This window comes from Syngnathus scovelli, chromosome 8 (genome assembly GCF_024217435.2).
Source record: "Syngnathus scovelli strain Florida chromosome 8, RoL_Ssco_1.2, whole genome shotgun sequence".
NCBI classification, from domain to species: Eukaryota; Metazoa; Chordata; class Actinopteri; order Syngnathiformes; family Syngnathidae; genus Syngnathus; species Syngnathus scovelli.
In genome coordinates, this window is record NC_090854.1 from 18,730,662 (window position 1) to 18,749,067 (window position 18,406).

Consider the following 18,406-nt stretch of genomic DNA (forward strand, 5'->3'; position numbering starts at 1 on the left):
TTGCGTCCCCCCGGTGGAACCGAGCGAGGGCCCTTGTTAGCGCCCCGCTCGGCCGGGCCGGGCTGGGCCCCTCCCCTCGCCGTCCGCCACTCCCCCCCCCCCCACCCCATCCCTCCCTCCCCACGTCCTCGCTGTCAGCGCGACAACAATGGCGCAGCATTAGCATGCTAATGAGGCCGACAGGTGGCCAGTAGACGTCTCAATTAAGAGCAAAGTTAAGCGACAGCACTTTTGGGCCATTTCTCACGCAACAAATGACCGCATGCGCGCGTGAGTGACAGGTCGCAGGAAGTGAGACGGACGTGGCTAACGAGCGCGTTGAAGGGTGGCCTTGGCTGGCCTGGCCTGGTCTGGCCTGGTCTCTAGTTGGGTTGGGGGCCGCCAGCAAGTGGAGCGAGCGCCCAAATGAGGCGCCGGCGCTGTCCGTCTCCCTCCTGCCTCGCTGTCCAAACTTGACAAAACTCTCAAATTGTGTCAAGAAGGGGTCATGGCAGAACTTTTGAAAGCAAACACTTTTTGCTCCAACCGTATGGCATTGGCATCATTTTCAACAAAGTACAGAAAGATGATTTGGGAGCAAGCTCAACTGTCAACTGTTGCTTTCTCTCAGAAGGGACTTTGTTGTCTTTGCTTTCGATTATCATTTTAACGTCTGCTTTTCTTGTCTTGTCACGTGTGTATGTGTTTATTGTGCAGGACAATAAAGATGTAACACAACATGCTAATCACTTTGTAGCCACCACCAATTTACTGCTAATCCGCGGGGCCGTGTTCTCTGGACTGTGAAAATGGGGGCGTGTGTGTGTGTGTGTGTGTGTTTGTGCGCGCGTAACGTGCGTCACGCCGAGAGTTAATGGGGCGGGCGTTGGACAAACGGGGTTATGTTATGTTGTCGCGCACAATCGGCGACAGCGGCACTGGACGCGCACAAAAAAATGTGTGTGAAAGCTGGCCGCCCCCCCCCCCCTCCCTCATGAATATGCTAATCCTGTTTTAGCATAGCTCGTTAATTAATGAGCCACAATGGCCCGCTTCTCGGTCTCGCCGTCGGTCTCGCTCTGGTTGTGCTGGCTGGTCGGCCGGCACGCTGACACCGAGGGAGCAAACTTTGAGTGTCGTCAGCGCGGGCTGTGCCGAGCGTGGGCCGGGTATTAACCTACATAACGCCGAGCCACAACAAAAGCCGTGGTCCCGAGGACAACGCTTTTGCCGTCCTCCTTGGTTAGCCTCATGCTACAAAGTGTTTTTTGGCGGCCAGCTCCGACTTTGCGTCCGTCCGTTGGCTCGGAAGGCTTTTGCCAGCGTCGACGCTCGCCCCGCTAACCGCTGGCCTTAAGCGGTAGCCCAGCCGGGCATAGATTGGCCATTTTGACAACCTTGCCTTTGCTTGCTCTTTGACCCCACGGCAACCCCGGCGCCAAAGCACCCCGCGTGACCTCGCGCTCCACAATAGCCATCTTAGCATAAAAGGACGGTCGGCGCGTTTCATCGCATGCTCTCTTGAAACGCATTGATTTGGGATGAGGTGGTGGTGGCGGCGGCGGCGGCGGCGGCGGCGGCGGCGGCGGCGGCAGCGTTTGACTTGGCCCATTTGTTGTTCTTTGAACAAACCAATGGAAGATGAGCTGAGTGGCGTGCCGTTATCGGCTTTGCAGTTTGAATGCAAAATCTTGCCTTTGTCCTTGAAAGTAGCGTCGTCTTGAGCTTGCTGTGAAGAGAGGTGCCGCTTAGCAGGGGTTTAACATTAGCACACGCGTCATCATGTGGCGGCGGCGGCAGCGCTTCTCTTCGCGTGGCCCATGATGTGGGCATGGTGAACGGCAAGGCGGCAAGTGTGTCGCTGTGCTGGTGCAGATAATTGGAGTTTAGCAAATGTCCGCGTGCTCATTAGGACCCGGCGACCCCCCCCCGCCCCAGCCAGCCAGGCAGCCCCACGAGCCCCCCGCCCGCCTCATTAGAAGAGGCGGGCGGGCAACACTGCCGCTCTTGCCTGTCTTATTAGCGCTTGGCCACTAACGCCTAATCAAGTTCTTCCTAGTTGATTTTGTTCCATTTTGAAGTAAGTTCGGGGGCAGAGGCTCCTTTTCCTTCCTTGGCCACCATTCAAATGGCAATACAAATACTTACTGTTTGCTTCATAGCATTCTTTTACTCTCCTTATTTTTCTTCATAGCATATTATTCACTTTTGTAGTTTATTTGGAGCAATTTATTTCATCACAGTCTGGATCCCCCCCCCCCGGTGCTTATTGTTTTATGGCTTCTGTGCTTGTTTGCTTCATGACATGCGGCATGTACAAATCATCATTGGCATTCTTCATATTTTGAGCGCGAGATGGGCTCCAATTTGGGCTGAAACGCAGACGTGTACGCACGGCTGGCTGGCTGGCTGGATGGCTGGATGGCTGGATGGATGGATGGATGGATGGATGGATGGATGGATGGATGGATGGATGGATGGATGGATGGATGGATGGATGGATGGATGGATGGATGGATGGATGGATGGCTGGATGGATGGATGGATGGATGGATGGATGGATGGATGGATGGATGGATGGATGGATGGATGGATGGATGGATGGATGGATGGATGGATGGATGGAGATGCATATTGGCAACAGCTGCGACATAGCCAGCGTGTGCAGGTGAAAGCGAGCAGTGGACCTTTAATTAGGAACAACAAGTGTCTTTTGTGGTGTGTGCGCGTCCACTTCAGAGTGCTCCAGACTTGGAGGACCCCCCTCCGGGCCCCCAACACAAGTCAGGTCCTCCAGTCAATTGTCTGCGGGCAGCAGAGGTGAGGAATGGCGACAAGACGGCAGGCCTCTAAATCACGTTTTTTTTTTTTGTTTTTTTTTTTTTTACAGTGGTGGTGGTGGTGGGGGTGTCTCCTAGTAGGTGGTCATCGCTGACCCGCACTCACCCGGCATCCTGTGGCCTTTCTCCGCAGCCTTGTCGCTAAGACCTCCCTGCTAATTAGCCCCCCAGGAGGCGCCAAACGCGTCCGTGTGACTCCACTGTGGGCCGAGACGCCATTCAGGACGCCCCCCTACGCCGCCGCCCCTCTACATTTCATCACCGCCCCCCGGTTTTGTCTCGCTGTCTCCGTCCATCAATCTTGCCATTAGCGGAAACAGGCGGGACCGCCCCTTTACAGGACCCCCCCCACCCCACCCCAGTCTCATTAACCCCACCTGTTGCTGGCCACTGATGCCGGCCCCGCCTCCTGAGCAAGTGGGGGGGGGGGCAGCACTTTGGGTGGTATGTTTCCTGCGGGGCCCCCCTGTGTTCAGGCGGATCCACGGGAACTTGTTTTACAACAGGGGAGGGGCCGACCTCAATGGGCCGATGATGTGAACCGCCCCCGACCCCTTTGGCGCTCACCCACACACACCCCTGACAACAACCCCCTTTCTGCCAAAGAAAAAAATGCCGCCGCTGCTCCCACGGGCCGGTTGAGCTCGGTATCAGACCCAACGTGGGATGGAGGCCAGCGTCGGACGAGGCGGGTCGGCAGCCGGGATAGGCCCGCCTCCTCCGAGTTGTCATCCTTTAATATTTCTCCTCCGTTGCCCATGATTGACCTCAATGGATGGCGGCACCGTCCTGGTCAAATGCTTTCCCGCCTGTGTGTACATGCACGTGTGTGTTTTGTGAGCGAGCGCGTCGCCGCGTGAACTTGCGAGCGGCAACGACGTGAAACAGGATTAGCGCCTCTCCGTTAGCATGCGGGTTCTTTCAGGCCTTGAATAGCCGCGTGAATGTATTCATGCCCACGCTGCTTTGTATGTGCCCCCCTCACCCCCTCCACGCCCGCCCCCGTGACCCCGTAGGATCAGAGACCAGGTTGTCGAAACATTTGTAACATTTGGCAAAAGCAAATCTCTGCCTGTTGAATTGAGGCGAGGAGCGCCGAGGAACAAAGTCGCCCCCCGATCCTCCTCAGCTCAGCCCCCTATCCTCCCCTCCCTTATCCCACCCAGCGGCGCAAATCCTCTCTTTCTGTGGCAGCATGAAGAATGGGGCGAGCCGGCCCAGCCAGCACCATTCAATTTGTCAGGCCGTCCAAAGAGCTTGTAAGCTCCCCATTGGCACGGGAAGCCGTCCGGGCCCTGCCTGCCACTTAATTAGCTCCTAATAGTCGCCGTCCTCACAAAGCCGCCGCTGCCCCCCGCTGCCCCCCGCTGCCGTCCCGGACTCTAAAGAGCCGGCGTGTGGTTTTACAGCGCCGTCGCCGGGAGGACGTGCAAGAAAGCAAAGAGGCACATTCCCTTTTGGTCGTCCGTTTTCCCTTTCTGGGCAACGGGAGCGCCCCAACCAACCATCCATCCGTCCGTCCGTCCGTCCGTCCGTCCGTCCGTCCGTCCGTCCGTCCGTCCATCCATCCATCCATCCATCCATCCATCCAACCAAAAGTCCAACTTGACTTAAGTGAGGGTCTGCACCCCAGATAAGGGACGAAAACCTTGGACATAAAACCGGGAGCGAAACCTTCGACTCAGCTCATGGCGAGCCATAGACCCGAAGCAAGGTGCCAGACCTGAATCTTGACTCAATGGCAAGTTGAACTAAATGCAAAAAATGAGAAAGCGTGAGGACCGTAACGTCCCTTCCTCCTCGTTGCCAAGATAAAGCCCAAAGGCCTTCGTCCGTTTGCAGCCGCGAGCGCTGTTCCTCGTTTGGGAAAGAGCAAACCCTACGGCGCGACGTGCAAGTATGAAGGTAGCCCGAAGGGGGCGCTGCACGCGAGCGCAGCGCTGCGCTCCCTTACAAGTGAACCCAAAATGCTCGGGAATGAAGATGCGCGCTCCTCACTCTTTACGAGTGAGTTTGTTCTTTAACAATTCCATTCAAGAACGCTACTAGAGAAGACTTGTCGAACATCTGCATTTATTTTTGCATTCCGTGAAAAGCTGTCGTGCATAGCGACAACGGGGCGAGGCGAGGCGAGGCGAGGCGAGGCGAGGCGAAGCGAAGCCAGTGAGGTCCTCCTCATCAATGAAGGAGGAGGACCTTCCCCAAGTGATGCATCAACTAATTCGCCACAATTCGTTATAGGAGACGACGTCCAATTGATGACAGCCACAAACCTGAGATTGAACCAGGCGGCAAAAGGCCGACCTCCTCCTCCTGGGAGCTCCTTTTGCTCCTCCTCCTGGGAGCTCCTTTTGCTCCTCCTCCTGGGAGCTCCTTTTGCTCCTCCCCCTGCTCCTTCTTTTCTTGTTTCCGTACACTTTGTGCGTGTGCGCGCGCGCGCGCGCTTTCGCTTAACAAGATGCTGCCCCGCCCTCCCTCAAGGCACTTGATTGTACGCACACACTGAGTGGCGAGTGTTGTTCGGCCCCCATGCCCACCCCCCATTGTATAAAAGGCGCCAAGCCCCGGAGGCGCGCCACTGATGCGGCAGCCCCAGCGCGTGGAAGGACGTCGTCCACGTGGTCCACGTCCAGCGTAGACGACGTCACGTCACGTCACGTCAATCGGATTTTGCGGCCTCTTTTTGCCCTTTTGTATCTTTTTGGGAACTTGGCCCCAAAACAAGTGACGGTAAGTTTGAGCGACCCGCCCGGCCTCAGCCTTTGAATGTAGTCTATCTTTGCGGTGGCGCCGCAACCAACTCGGATTGCCAAACGCGCACACGTGAAATTGTCGTCCACAGTCGCATGCAGGAGCCTCAGAATAAAACTCAGCGACTATGTTGGATGTGTGCTTGACATTTAGTTGAAAGTGCGCCGTCGCTCGCGAGCTCGCGTGACTAGATCCGCGGCAATCCCTATGCAAATCAACTCCATCCAGTCTGCATCCAAAGTGCGGATAGATAGATGCGCCCACCAAGCTTGCATGCACGCATGATGCCGTCAATTCCAATCCGAATGTGATTTCCTTATGAATCTTACATTGTACACTCTGGCTCCAAATGAGGGTTAAAAAAGGAACACATTGAGCCACCTTCCTATAGGGTTGTTTTTTGGCTACAAAACAACTGAATTCTGTGTTTTTTTTTTTTTTTGCAAAACCTTCCTAAGTCCGTTCATTTTTGTTACGCAAGACGAGACGATCTTTGGGTACAAAACAACTCGAACAATGTTTTTTTTTCTTTTCTTTTTGCAAAACCTTCCTGGGTCGGTCCATTTTTCTTACGTAAGACGAGCCGTTTCTTGGATAAAAAACAACTCAACTTTTTTTTTTTTTTTTTGCAAAACCTTCCTGGGTCGGTCCATTTTTTTACACCGTTCGAAGGCTGTACGAAACGTTTTGTAAGTAAATATGCAAATCGCTTGGGCAACGCTGACACGAGTTCAAGTCGGCGTCGTGTTGCGCGTACCACGAGAGAGACGCATAGGCGTGACAATTTGTTTGTAGTTTCCGCAAGTGGCGCCGATCGGAAAGCGGATCAAATGTTTTCTGTTGGAGATGAATTTCTAATTGATTGAAACTTGTTGTTCTCCTGTAAAATTGAATAAAGCGCACGCATGCGACGAACAGCGTGGCGTCATCACTTGCCACATTTCAAAACCAGATGAGCACATTTTGCCAAAACCAACAAGCTTTTTAGTTTGTTATGGAAAATAATAATAGGGAGAAAAAAAGCTGTAGAAATCCTCGATGGCTTGCTCAACGTTTTCTGCCTGCACATCGACGAGTGTGCATCTTTGTGACGTCATGTGCTATTTGGCCAGGTGCTGGTGCAGGTGCACGCAGGATGGAGTCGGACGCGAGCCGTGTGTCGTCGTCGCCGGAAGCGGACGCCGCCTTCCTGTCCACGCTGCGCCGCTCCGCGCACCACGGCTTCCCGGGCACCGTGTCGTCCACGCAGGGCGACTCGCCCACGGGGGGGCCGCCTCCCCGACACCACCGGCTCCGCTGCCATGACGACGACGACGAGGACGACGACGACGCGGACGAGGCGGACGGGCTTTCGGCGGCGGCGCGCGCGGCCTCCAAGAAGGCCGAGCGCAAGCTGCTGTCGGAGCACGAGCTGCAGTCCATCCGGCTGAAGATCAACAGCCGCGAGCGCAAGCGCATGCACGACCTGAACGTGGCCATGGATGGCCTCCGCGAGGTCATGCCCTACGCGCACGGGCCCTCCGTGCGCAAGCTCTCCAAGATCGCCACCTTGCTGCTGGCCAGGAACTACATCCTCATGCTCAGCTCCTCGCTAGACGAGATGAAGCGGCTGCTGGCTGACATTTACGGCGGCGGCGGCGGCGCGGGAGCCGGGCCGGGGCCGGCGGTGTCTGCGGGGGCGGGAGCCGCTGCAGCCGCCGCCGCTGCCGCCGCCGCCGCCGCGCACCACGCTTCCTTAGCGCACGCGCACCCGGTGTCTCTGCAGCAGGCGGCTGGGCCGCCGCACGGCGCGCACCACCCGCTGCTGGCGCCGCCGCCACCGCCTCCTTCCGCCAGGGCCCCGCACGGACTCCTCAAGGCCCCGCCGCCTGCTTACCAGCACTGGGGGGTCGCCGCCGCCGGGATGCCGTGCCCGTGCAGCATGTGCAGCGCGGTGCCGCGCCTGCACGGGGTGGACGCCAACAAGTGAAGGCGCGCGCGAAAACTGACTTGTTGTAAATAGTTGTACAGCACACGCGCACGCGTTCCGTCTTTTCCTTTTTGAATACTTATGCGAATATTTATTGACAAGTTCATATGACTCCATTCAAGGAAAATAAAGCCCGCAAAAAGACTGGCCTTCATGTCCACTTTGTTCGTTTCGGAGCAAATGTGTGTGTGTGTGTGTGTGTGTGTGTGTGTGTGTGTGTGTGTGTGTGTGTGTGTGTGTGTGTGTGTTGTTGTGACAAAAAAAATAAATAAAAGAAATCTCGAAAAGCCACATTTCCGCCACATTCACCAACTTGAAAACAAACATTGTCAGTTCACTTTGCAACAATTTGACACATTAATTGTCGCCTTTTTCGTAGTCGCGTCAGGTGGAAAAGAAAACTTGGCTTTGTTTTTGGCGAATGCGAATTTCCACGCACGTCAACGGCATGCGTGCAATGCCTGCGCGCGCGTTTCGCTCTCCTTTCACCCACTTGGAACGCCTTCTCATTCCACGCAAAATCCATGTTGTTGCATTTACAAAAATTCCGAAACGAAATTTCATGCTGTTAGTAAAATCCTCATGAAGTCAAAATTGTCAAATAAAGATAATCATATGGATCAGATAACAGCAAAAATAACCAAAGTAGTAATAATACTAAGGATGACGATGATAATAATAATAATAGTAATAAATAATACTTATTATTATTATCATCAAATTAATAATAATAATAACAATATGGTATGGTAATAGAAATGTGCTTTTTCCACCTTGCCGCACGATGGTATTGCAATATGTACCTTTAAAAATAGGAAGAAATAAATAAAAGCTCTCAACGTGCCATTTCAGTACGCCGTGGTAAAATTCTTGGCACCTCTGACTCAACGTGTCCAAATTAGAAGCCAGGCAGTCGCAATCGCGCGCGCGCGCGCAAAAAAAAAAAAAAAAAAAAAAGGCACTTTGTTCACAAGGTTCTGAGTTGGCTTCTTCGTGTCACTTTTGTCACTTGGGGCCTTTTCAGCCTTTTCGGCCCGGCCGGCCGACAATCCTTCTCGTTTGATCGATGGGAAACACACACGCAATTTACTTCAATCGTGCACAGGTGAGATCTCCGAAGTGAAGCAGCACGACACATTTGATTTGTTGGTGAAGAATCGCTTTCAGATTCGAGGAGAGCCTTCTTCCGGTTTGCTCAGCGCTTCGCGTCCTCCCTCGGGTTGGTTGCTTGCGACTCGCGTGGCCTTGCAAAGCGGCGACTCTCCACACGGCTGCATGCGATTCCTTGTCGAAAAGAACACAAGGGCAAAGAAAAGCCAAGTCGGACCGCGCTCGTGGCTTGGCGCTGAAGGATTTATTTGGCGGCCAGCTCACTTGGTGGCTGCATGCTCGCAAAGAAAATCAAGTTGGGCTACAAACAAGAAGCGTCTTCGGTGAGTACGATGTCTTGAACGCCTTCTCCTCTTGCAGCAAGTGATTCGATAAGGCTTGTGCACGGAACCGATTTGGAGTTAATGAACGTCGTCACTGATGCATGGTGCAGGGCAAAGTTCGGCTGACTTGGTTGTGGCCGGAGTGCCAATGATTGTGCGCGCACGCACGACGATTAAACAAAAAATAAAAACATAAATAAATACATACATACATTCATACATAAACTCGCCCCGACTGACATTTCGCTGCGGTGACACTGACACTGAGAAGGTGGCCGGCCATGTCACCGGCTCTGCCACTCCGGAGACAGAGCGCATGCAGCGCGGCCTTCACCAGATCGGGCCTCGGATCAAAACCAAGCGTCCGATCCAATTAGTTGATTTTTCTCTGACGTGTCGTTCGTGCACCGAGTCGCTCTTCGTTCATCCTCATTTAAAAAGAAAATGGCGCGGGAGGGAGAAGACGATCGTCTGAAAAAAACACAAACACATATAAAAGCTAAGACATCAGCCTTTTTTTTTTTTTTTTTGTCTTTGTTTTCGACTGAAGTTCCGCTCTCGGTGCGTGCGTGCGTGCGTGCGTATCTGCACAGAGCAATTGTGGCGCGTGTTGAGCAAGGATGGCTTGCATGGGCCGCTCTTTTCCTGACGACGGGAAAAGATGGGACAGTCGTGTCTTTTAGCGAGCAGGTGCACACGTGCTACTAGTCCAAATGGATGCTGCTGCTGCTGCTGGGTGCGCGCGCCCCCATAAAGCCTTCAGTCTTCTTGCGCCGGGTGCCTGGAAGCTGGGCGGCTGAGGGACACCGGCTTCTTTATTTGAAGGCCATGCAAGCAGGTGTCCCCTTTTTCCGTCCGTCCGCCGGATCCAACGTTAACGTCCCGCCTCCTTCACATTCATTGTCCGCGCACACACACGCACTCTATGTTCCACACGGGCACACAGGTGGCGTCCCTTCCTGTGCTGCCCGCTCGTCCTTGCGTCGTAGACAAGCCGCCTTGTGTTTGGAGTCGGACCTTGCAGTCCCCCTCCGTCGCACGCACGCACGCACGCACGCACGGCGTGGAGCGGGGGACGGAGGCGGCTTGTGTCAATGTCTCTTTTCAAGATGGGCTGCGTGCATGCCGAGGACAGTTGACGTTGGCCGAGCGTGCATGTCAAGTTTCACCTGAGCTGGTCCTCAAGCAGTGTGTGCGCGCGCGTGCGTGCGTGCGTCTTTGTGTGTGCTGGGACTGCCCTGCATGGAGGAAGTGCTGAATGGCAGTTTGTTGGCTGCCCCTGGGAGGGGGGGGCGTCGCTGGTCAGGAACGGGGGGGTGGGGTCATTTAGCTGACTTTCCAGCATGTGAGGGGGGGGGGGGATCACTTTCAGAGTCCTCACGAAGCAGCCAGAAGGTCCTCGGGAGAAGCAGCCAACCAACCAAGTGGTCGTCGTGGCCCCATCACCACAGACAGCCCTTCTCTTCGCTCTTCTCTTGGCTCTTCTTTGCTGAAGATGAACGTTTTGAGCGACTCCAGGCTCCAAGCCCCCCCGGAAGCCCACCGCGCCCCGGCGCCGGACCTGCCCTCCGGCCCCTCTGCGTTGGTCTCCCGTCTCCGCACAGCAACGGGGGCTTCCGCCAGAGGGGGCTCCTCCAAGGCGGGCCGGGAACTAAGCGCCAAGGAGCAGCAGGAGCTGCGCAGGAAGATCAACAGCCGCGAGAGGAAGAGGATGCAGGACCTCAACGTGGCCATGGACGCCCTGAGGGAGGTCATGGTCCCCTACGCCTCCTCCGCCCCCTCCTCGGCACCTCCTCGCCTGGCGGGCGCCCCTCCCGGACGCCGGCTCTCCAAGATCTCCACGCTGGTGCTGGCGCGGAACTACATCCTGCTCCTGGGCTCGTCGCTGCAGGAGATGCGTCGGCTCCTGGGCGAGCTCGGCGCGGGGTCGGGGCCCGGCCCTCGGCTGCTGCTGACCGGGGGCTGGCCCCTCGTCTCGGGCCCCGGGCGGCTACTCCTGGCCCGGGAGCCCTTTGCGGGCTCGAGAGCCTCGCCCCCTCTGCCCGGTGTCCTCAAGTGCGTACCCCCGCTGTCCCCCGTGCCCCCGGAAAGCCCGCTGACACCCGCACGGTGGGGCTTGGGGCCTCCCCTGGGTTCATGCTTGCCCCCCTGCCCGTGCGTGGCCTGCGGGCTGCCCAGGTTTGTCCAGCCGGCCCCGCCTGCCAGGTTCCCCAAGTGACGCCTGCGAGTCCCCCGCCCACAAAAGGACCAAGGAATGAAGATGTTGAGGAATTGTGTTGAGGCGACCTCTGAAGGGGAAACTTTGGGGTGGGCGTTGTTGCTACTACTCGTAGGGCCCTACCCGCCCGCCCGACCCCCCAGCATGAAAAGACCAGTGTTGTAATGATGACGCCTTTTGATTCTTTGCTCTCTCGCTCTCTCTGTGTGTGACAACGCGTTCAAACGGACAGAAAAAGTGAGAAGAAGAAGGCTGGCCATCGCGACAAGCACTTGGTGGGGATTACGGCCGCTGCGAGCGTGAGGCGCACAAAGGAGGCGCCGCACGCAATTAGGACAGATTACGGCAAATAAGGACGAGCGGGCGGGGCCTCATCAAAGTCGGACGCTCCATTTTGTAACGTGCATTTGCATAAAGCTGCTTCGTGCGGGATTAGCTACCTTGCGACTTGGTCCACTTGCCTACCTTTTATCCCCCCCCATCTTGAGAGCGCCCCTAAGAGGGTGTCGCTTTCTACTGCCGGCTGCTCTCATTGTTGCAGCGTCGCGGGGGTCCGCTCGCGCTTTGTCTTGCCACTTTAACTCATCTCCTGCGCGCGCGCGCGCGCGCACATACACACACATGCGTGAAATCTTTCCACAGAAAGCTCCAGCAAATGCCCTCTGCTCAAATGGTCGCATATTTGGAGGCATTGAGAGGCCGCAAAAATGTCGCACCATCAAATAGAAACGCAAACAAGAGCGTCGATCGATGGAGAAATTAAAATGAGCAAAAGGGAGACGCTCATAAAACATTCAAAGACAGTCGAGAAAGGAAAGCAAAAGCTGCAGGGCGCTCAAATATCATCGAGAAGTCGCATCATGACGTCATGGCACGCGATTACGTCACGACAGCGAGCCACCATGTGGGCTTCTCGAGCGCGCACACACGCTCGATAGAGAAGTCAAGGGCAAAGTGAAAGTTCAAAATGGTGCATGTGCATGCTGTGCACGTGATGTTTGAAGTTGTGTGTGTGTGTGTGTGTGCGTGTGCACGCGTGTGTGCGCGTGTACGTGCGTGTGTGTTTTCCTTCATTTTTTTTGAGGCTGTGCATCAGTAAAGCACACAAACACACTTTTGCTTCTGGACCCATCTGACCCATCCATCTGCTCTCACACACACACGCACGCACGCACGCACGCACACACACTCACACTCAAGTCAAGGGCAAACGTGTATGCATGTGTGTGAGGTCTGGACCGGAGCCACAAGACTTCAGTGTGCGTCCCGAAGCCCCCATGTCCGTTCCTCCCTCACTCACACGTACACACACACACACACACACACACACACGCACACACGCGTACACACAATACCTGTCCGGTGGTCTCTTTGCTGACCAGCAAAAAGTCAACACGTCAAGCCAAGGACATTGGGCGAGCATGTGTGCGCGAGCGTGTCCTCCGGGAGCAAGAGGGCGGGTCAACGTTGGAAGACGACGGAGTGCGTTCTTTTGCCGTGATGTCATGGGCCGTGTGTGCGTGTGCGCAGGTGCCATGGCGGCTCCTCGTTAGCATACATTAGCATGTGTCAAAGTCTTCCCGAGCGTCTTTGCTTCCTGGACCGCCGCCCGCCCGCCCGCCCGCCCGCCCGCCTGCCCGCCCGCTCGCGTGCACGGCTCAGGGCCCTGTTGGCTGCGGGTGGGCGGGCGCGCACGTGAGCAGCCTACCAAGTTAACACGCAGGCTAAAAAGGTGCACCTTGGCTCCCAATGAGATACGACGCCATCGCAGCAATTGTGCTTTTGTGTCTCAATAAAGTTTGCCACTCTGCTCCAAACTTGTGGCTTTGTTTTTGTGAGGGTCTGCTTTTGTCTCCCCACCTCCCCCCACCGGTCGGCAGCCCCCCGCAGGCCCAAACAGACGCGCGTTTAGCGAGCCGCTGTCGTCCTTCCGGGAGTCTTGTCGCGCTCACGCTGCGCGACACGTCGGCGCCGAGGCTCGCCTAATGCCGTCGCCGGTGTTTAATCAGGAGGGCGCTGAGCGGAGCCGGACCATCTGGAGCGGCGCCGGCTCCTCAAGGAGGCCTCGCGCCAGCCAGGCTTTCGACGCAAACAAGGTCAACGCCGCGGCCACGCGGGACTAGCGTGTCGGGACGCGAGTCGGGGGAACTCAATGCTATCGATCACGAGCGTGTTGCGCTCTCCTTTTGGATCCATTTGTCTCCCTCCTTTTTTCTTTCTTTGCTTACTTCTTTGACCTTGCCGGGGCACCAACTGCCATTTTGCCCCGGCACGGCGGGCCGCGCCTCTGCGTCGGTTCGCGCCGGAGACAAAGGTCAGCAGCGCAGAGCGTCTGGCTGTCATAGGCGCTCATTGCGCGACACGCATTGACCGTGCCGCCGCGGCTAGCGTGCTAGCATCTGCCGGCGTCTGGATGCCGACGGGCCCGCTCCGTCCTGCTTTGGTTGGTGCGCAAAACCAGCGTCCGCTTCAGGCCGCCGAGCAATTAGCTGTCCCGAGGCCTGCCGGGAGCGGGCGCGGCCCGGCATGGGGGGCTTTGATGGCTAATTTCCCTCAGGAGGGTGCACGCGCTCGTCACTGTGTCCTTTAATGAGGCAACGCCGCTCCCAGCGGCTCATTTAGCCAGTCGCCTCGCTTGCGCTGACATTCGCACGCAATTAGCGTGAGAGACAATGGCACGCTCAACCCGCGCTGCCTTTTTGGCCTCGACTTCAATGGTGACTGTGCATTGTGCGCTCTTTGTTTGCACCAAGCGAAGGGCCAAAGTGCACGAGGATGCTGGCGGACGCCACGTTGCGTGATGTCATTGGGCTTGCATCATGCAGACGACCCCCCCCCCCCCCCCCCCAAACCGGTGCCAGTCAGCACGTCCAGCTGCGCCGCACAAAACGACAAAGAGAGACTTGTGCGGCCAGTGTGCCGTCACCGTGCGCGTGTGCGCGCGCTGGCGTTTGTTACTGAGCTGCGGTTGTTATTCGGACTTGACCCCCGCCGCACGGGCCAAATGTGAAGAACAGCTGTCGGCGCCACGCAGCATGTCAAACGCTCTTGGGCTTGATGTCGGCATGTGTCAGGTGACCTCGCATATGTGCCGTTGTCACAAGTAACACCCCCCCCCCCGGGGAAACTCCCGCCCACCGCCGCACACCTGATCAGGTCTCAGGAGTTTGTGCATCCTCATTAGCAAATATCTTTCTTGCGTTTGTTAATTGTGTCCTTTTCCACGAGCAGGCCCCTCCCTGGATCCCCCTCCCTCCCGCTCCCTAACAGCCACTAATTGTCGTCATAAGGAAGCGAGGCCTGTCACAACTGGAGAACAGCCGGCGGGTATGGGCCGTCAATGTACACAGTCTGGAGAGTTCCCGAGGGCCAAAAGAGCGCCCCCAGAGAGAGGATGAAGGCAATGTGCAAGTGTAGCTCATGAGTTAGCGCGGGATGAGGAGAAGGAAAAGTCCAACTGTGGCTTGCCCAACATACAGGTGATTATGCCGAGTCTTCCCTTCTGGATGATCCCACGTGCAGGCTAGCAAGAAGAGCAACCCTGGACCTTCTTTGGCAATCACCATCTTTCTGGCATACATTCAATGGTTCCGCCGAGAAGGCGGCCTCCTGGTGGTGACCATTGGCATGGCGAGCGAGCGAGCGAGCGAGCATTGAAGAGAAAGAAGTGGGAAAATAGAAGAAAACAACAACGGAGCCATCCATCCGTTTGCTAAGCCCCAAATGCTGTCAAATGTGGCTGTGACCTTGGATTCTTCCCGTCTTGATGCTCATCGAGGCGATGCTCATTCTCTCCTTGGCACGTAGCACCACCTACTGTGCGGAAATGCGCTCTATTCAAGTCAGCCTGCCGTTGGAGCAAACGCAAGCGACTGACTCGCAGTCGCAGCCGCAGCCGCACACGCAGCCGCAGTCGCAGTCGCAGTCGCAGGCAACACCTATTTTGTTATTGTTCAGACATCCTTTAAACTTGATAAAGTAATACTTTTGTTTGTCTTCTAAAATACCGAAATAACCCCTTTCCCCATTTTAAAGTCAAGTCCCTGCAGAGTCGTCCAGTCATATCATGCGCTCAATGGAGACGACAACACTGCCCCCTCGCGGCGGATTAAGGAGGGATGGCCTTTCAACGCCTGAACGAATACGTATCTGAGACATGCCGGTGCGTGTATTTGTGGATGCATATCTTCAAACGATATGTATGTAATATTTATTATTATTTATATATACATGATACATATTTTACATATTTATTTATTTATTTATTTATTTATTTATTTATTTATTTATTTATTTATTTATTTAGTTAGTTAGTCACTAAATAACGTTATGAAAAGTCATTTATAATGCAACGGAAATCTCACTTGAATTCGTCAACAATATACAGGCCTCCCTCCTCAGGGGATGAAGACGCTCCTGGAGGAGACGACGACGATAATGTTGTGTTGTCGTCCATGGTGACACAGAAGCTCTCTCACGCTGGCACGCACACGCTCTCAGGCAGGCAGGCAGGCAGGCAGGCAGGCAGGCAGGCAGGCAAGCACTTTTGAAGTGACCATGAACAAGGGTTCTGGCTCGGCTCGGCCGGCGTGGCTCGGCTGGCGGCAGAGGTCCAAGGTGGGCCAAGAGGCGGACGGCGTCCGGGACGGCTCGCATCCCCGCGTCACCACGTGAGTAGCAAGCAAATGACAAGCAAGGTTCTTTCATGGAAACGGGTGCTCGATTTGCCTCCAGCTGGACCAGTTGGGTAGTGGACCCGGCCGAGCGGTTCTACTACGTTTGGCTGCAGCTCATGGTTCTGCCCGTTGTCTACAACTGGGTGGTCATCATCCTCAGGTAGGAAATGGCTATTTCGGAGGCGGCTCGGGGACCAAGGAGCGGCCGGCGAGCAAACGCGAGGCCCGCTGTGTTTGTGTGCGACACCAGGACGTGCTTCCCGTCCATCGCGCTGGGCTACCTGGCCGTGTGGCTCACCCTGGACGCCGCGTCCGATCTGATGTACGCCGCCGACATGATGGTCGCCCTGCGCTCGGGTACGACGCGCGTGGCTCAACGTGGCATCCCGCGTGCTTCTTTGTGTTAGAGATGTGGACACTGGTCCGTGATTATGGAGCGTTTTTTTAGCTAACCTCACGCGGTGGCTGCGTTTCCCATCCAGGCTACCTGGAGCAGGGCGTCCTGGTTCGAGACGTGGCTCGTCTGAAGCGGCGCTACCTGGGCTCCAAGCGCTTCTTGCGGGACCTGGCGTCGCTGCTGCCGACGGACTTGTTCTACCTGGTCTTTGGCGTCCAGGCGGCCACGGTGAGGATCAACCGTCTGCTTCGCACGCCGCGGCTCAACGAGGCCCTGGACCGCACGGAGACCAGGACCTCGTACCCTAACACCTTCCGCATCGCCAAGCTGATGGTCTACATCTTTGTGCTGATCCACTGGAACGCCTGCCTGTACTTTGCGCTCTCCGACCACATCGGCTTCGGCAGCGACGGCTGGGTTTACCCCAACGCGTCCCTCCCGGCGTTCGCGTCCACCCGCCGCCAGTACTTGTACTGCTTCTGGTTCTCGGCGCAGATCTTCACCACGGTGGGCGACACGCCGCTGCCCCGTCAGGAGGAGGCCTTCCTCTTCATGATCGCCGACCTGCTCATCGCCGTGCTGGTCTTTGCGTCCATCGTGGGCAACGTGGGCAACGTCATCACCAGCCTGAGGGACCGCGACCACGTCTTTTTCCCCAATCATGAGCTGGTAAGCCGGGAGGTTCCGTCGGCCCGACAGCGGCCGTGTCGACTCGCGTCGCTTGGCAGCTAGCTTTGCGTTGGGTTGTTAGGTGAAGGCCTACCTGCGCAGCCACCACATTAGCAAGGAGCTGCGTCAGCGCATCGACAACTGGTACCAGCACCTTCACATCAACAAGAAAATCATGCGGGAGAACGAGATTCTGCAGCAGTTGCCGCTCCACCTCAGAACCGAGATCGCCGTCAGCGTGCACTTGCCGACCCTCTCCAAGGTCACCATCTTTCAGAGCTGCGAGAAGAGCCTCCTGGAGGAGCTGGTGCTCAAGCTAACGCCGCAGGTCAGCCGCATCCGCCGCCGCCGCTGCCGCCGCCGCCGCGCGTCTCGGTGCTCGGCCGACCCGTGTCGTGGCGTATGTGATGCTGCTGCAGGTGTTCAGTCCAGGGGAGTACGTGTGCAGGAAGGGCGACGTGGGCCACGAGATGTACATCATCAAAGAAGGCAAGCTGGCCGTGGTGGCCGACGACGGCGTCGCCCACTTTGCCGTGCTCGGCCAAGGAAACTTCTTTGGGGAAATCAGCATCCTCAACATCAAAGGTCAGCCCCTCTGCCCACCGCGGCGCAGCCACGCCCTTTCTCATCGCCACCTTCACGCCCTAGGCAACAAGTCGGGCAATCGGCGCACCGCCAACATCCGAAGCGTCGGATACTCGGACCTGTTCAGCCTGTCCAAAGAGGACCTGACCGACGTACTGTCAGAGTACCCGGCGGCCAAGCGCCACCTGGAGGAGAAGGGCCGTCAGATCCTGACCAAGATGGGCATGCTCGATGACGGCGGGGGAGCGACGGAGGCGGGGGACGGCGCCCAGCAAGTGGAGACCAAGATCGGCGCGCTGGAGAGCGTCCTGGAGGCCCTGCAAACCAAACTGGCTCGCCTCATGGCGGAGGCCGAGTCCAGTAACCGCAAGATGGAGGCCCGCGTGGCTCTCCTGGAGTGGGAGCTGGAGGCCCGGACCGGGCGGCAGCACGGGGGAGAGCGCCGAGGCGACCGAGAGGAGCCCGCAAAGGAGCGAGAGGAGGCCCAAGGCCAGGAGGCCGAGGAGGGAGATGGCGCCGAGAGCAGCCGAGATCACGTGATGGATGGCGAGTGACTGACCACAACAATCAAATCACGTGACGCACTTTCAATTCTACATGCAAGCTGGTGTTGAAGTGCAATCTAAAGAAAGATGACCAAACCATACTGTATATGCTCTCCACGCAGGAAAGAACAGAAATGTACATAACTTGTGTCGTTTATCAGTAAGACGAAATTGAACATTGTTTTGTGATGCGGCAGCGACACCTTTCCGTAAAAGTTGAATAAAGCCCCTCCCTTCTTTCCCCCTCCTGTTTTGGATTGAGGCCACCACGGTCAGGCGCAGACAAAACTTGCGGCTGGTCCTTTAAACGACGTCAGCGTTTCCCGGAAGGGTACGTGTGCCCG

The 18,406-nt window shown here is 56.5% G+C and overlaps 3 protein-coding genes across 6 annotated transcripts in view; all 3 read left to right on the top strand.

Moving 5' to 3' along the window:
* The window catches only part of olig2 (oligodendrocyte lineage transcription factor 2), a 10,181-nt gene extending 2,425 nt beyond the window's left edge, over positions 1-7,756 (top strand). The window contains exons 1-2 of one of the 2 annotated variants that reach the window (XM_049728367.2): positions 3,865-5,549; positions 6,683-7,756. In XM_049728367.2, the coding sequence (XP_049584324.1) occupies positions 6,706-7,539 (834 nt within the window). In that variant the 5' untranslated portion in view covers positions 3,865-5,549; positions 6,683-6,705 and the 3' untranslated portion in view covers positions 7,540-7,756. Of the gene's footprint in view, positions 1-3,864; positions 5,550-6,682 lie in introns of those variants that run through there. The other variant, XM_049728368.2, reaches the window with a different exon arrangement.
* Positions 7,757-8,454: 698 nt separating this feature from the next.
* On the top strand, positions 8,455-18,303 carry cnga4 (cyclic nucleotide gated channel subunit alpha 4). 3 transcript variants are annotated; one of them, XM_049728338.2, is made up of 9 exons: positions 8,455-8,644; positions 15,226-15,352; positions 15,578-15,860; positions 15,925-16,026; positions 16,117-16,223; positions 16,349-16,932; positions 17,015-17,260; positions 17,352-17,517; positions 17,581-18,303. In XM_049728338.2, exons 3-9 carry the CDS (start codon positions 15,748-15,750, stop codon positions 18,069-18,071), a joined length of 1,809 nt encoding a protein of 602 aa, XP_049584295.1. In that variant the 5' UTR covers positions 8,455-8,644; positions 15,226-15,352; positions 15,578-15,747; the 3' UTR covers positions 18,072-18,303. The 3 variants fall into 3 exon arrangements, with proteins under 3 accessions (XP_049584295.1, XP_049584293.1, XP_049584296.1); XM_049728336.2 differs by lacking the exon at positions 8,455-8,644 and adding an exon at positions 8,662-8,972; XM_049728339.2 differs by lacking the exon at positions 8,455-8,644 and adding an exon at positions 8,662-8,972 and having other exon boundaries at positions 15,592-15,860.
* olig1 (oligodendrocyte transcription factor 1) lies at positions 10,335-11,657 on the top strand. The gene has a single exon (XM_049728371.2). It carries the CDS (start codon positions 10,468-10,470, stop codon positions 11,188-11,190), a length of 723 nt encoding a protein of 240 aa, XP_049584328.1. The 5' UTR covers positions 10,335-10,467; the 3' UTR covers positions 11,191-11,657.
* Positions 18,304-18,406: the final 103 nt, after the last annotated feature.

Bases quoted from the DNA above. Each gene is read 5' to 3' on its own strand.
- olig1 (XM_049728371.2), top strand. From the start codon at position 10,468: ATGAACGTTTTGAGCGACTCCAGGCTCCAAGCCCCCCCGGAAGCCCAC.
- cnga4 (XM_049728338.2), top strand. From the start codon at position 15,748: ATGAACAAGGGTTCTGGCTCGGCTCGGCCGGCGTGGCTCGGCTGGCGG. The intron at 15,861-15,924 runs GTGAGTAGCAAG...ATTTGCCTCCAG, and splicing joins TCGCATCCCCGCGTCACCAC to CTGGACCAGTTGGGTAGTGG. The intron at 17,518-17,580 runs GTCAGCCCCTCT...TTCACGCCCTAG, and splicing joins CAGCATCCTCAACATCAAAG to GCAACAAGTCGGGCAATCGG.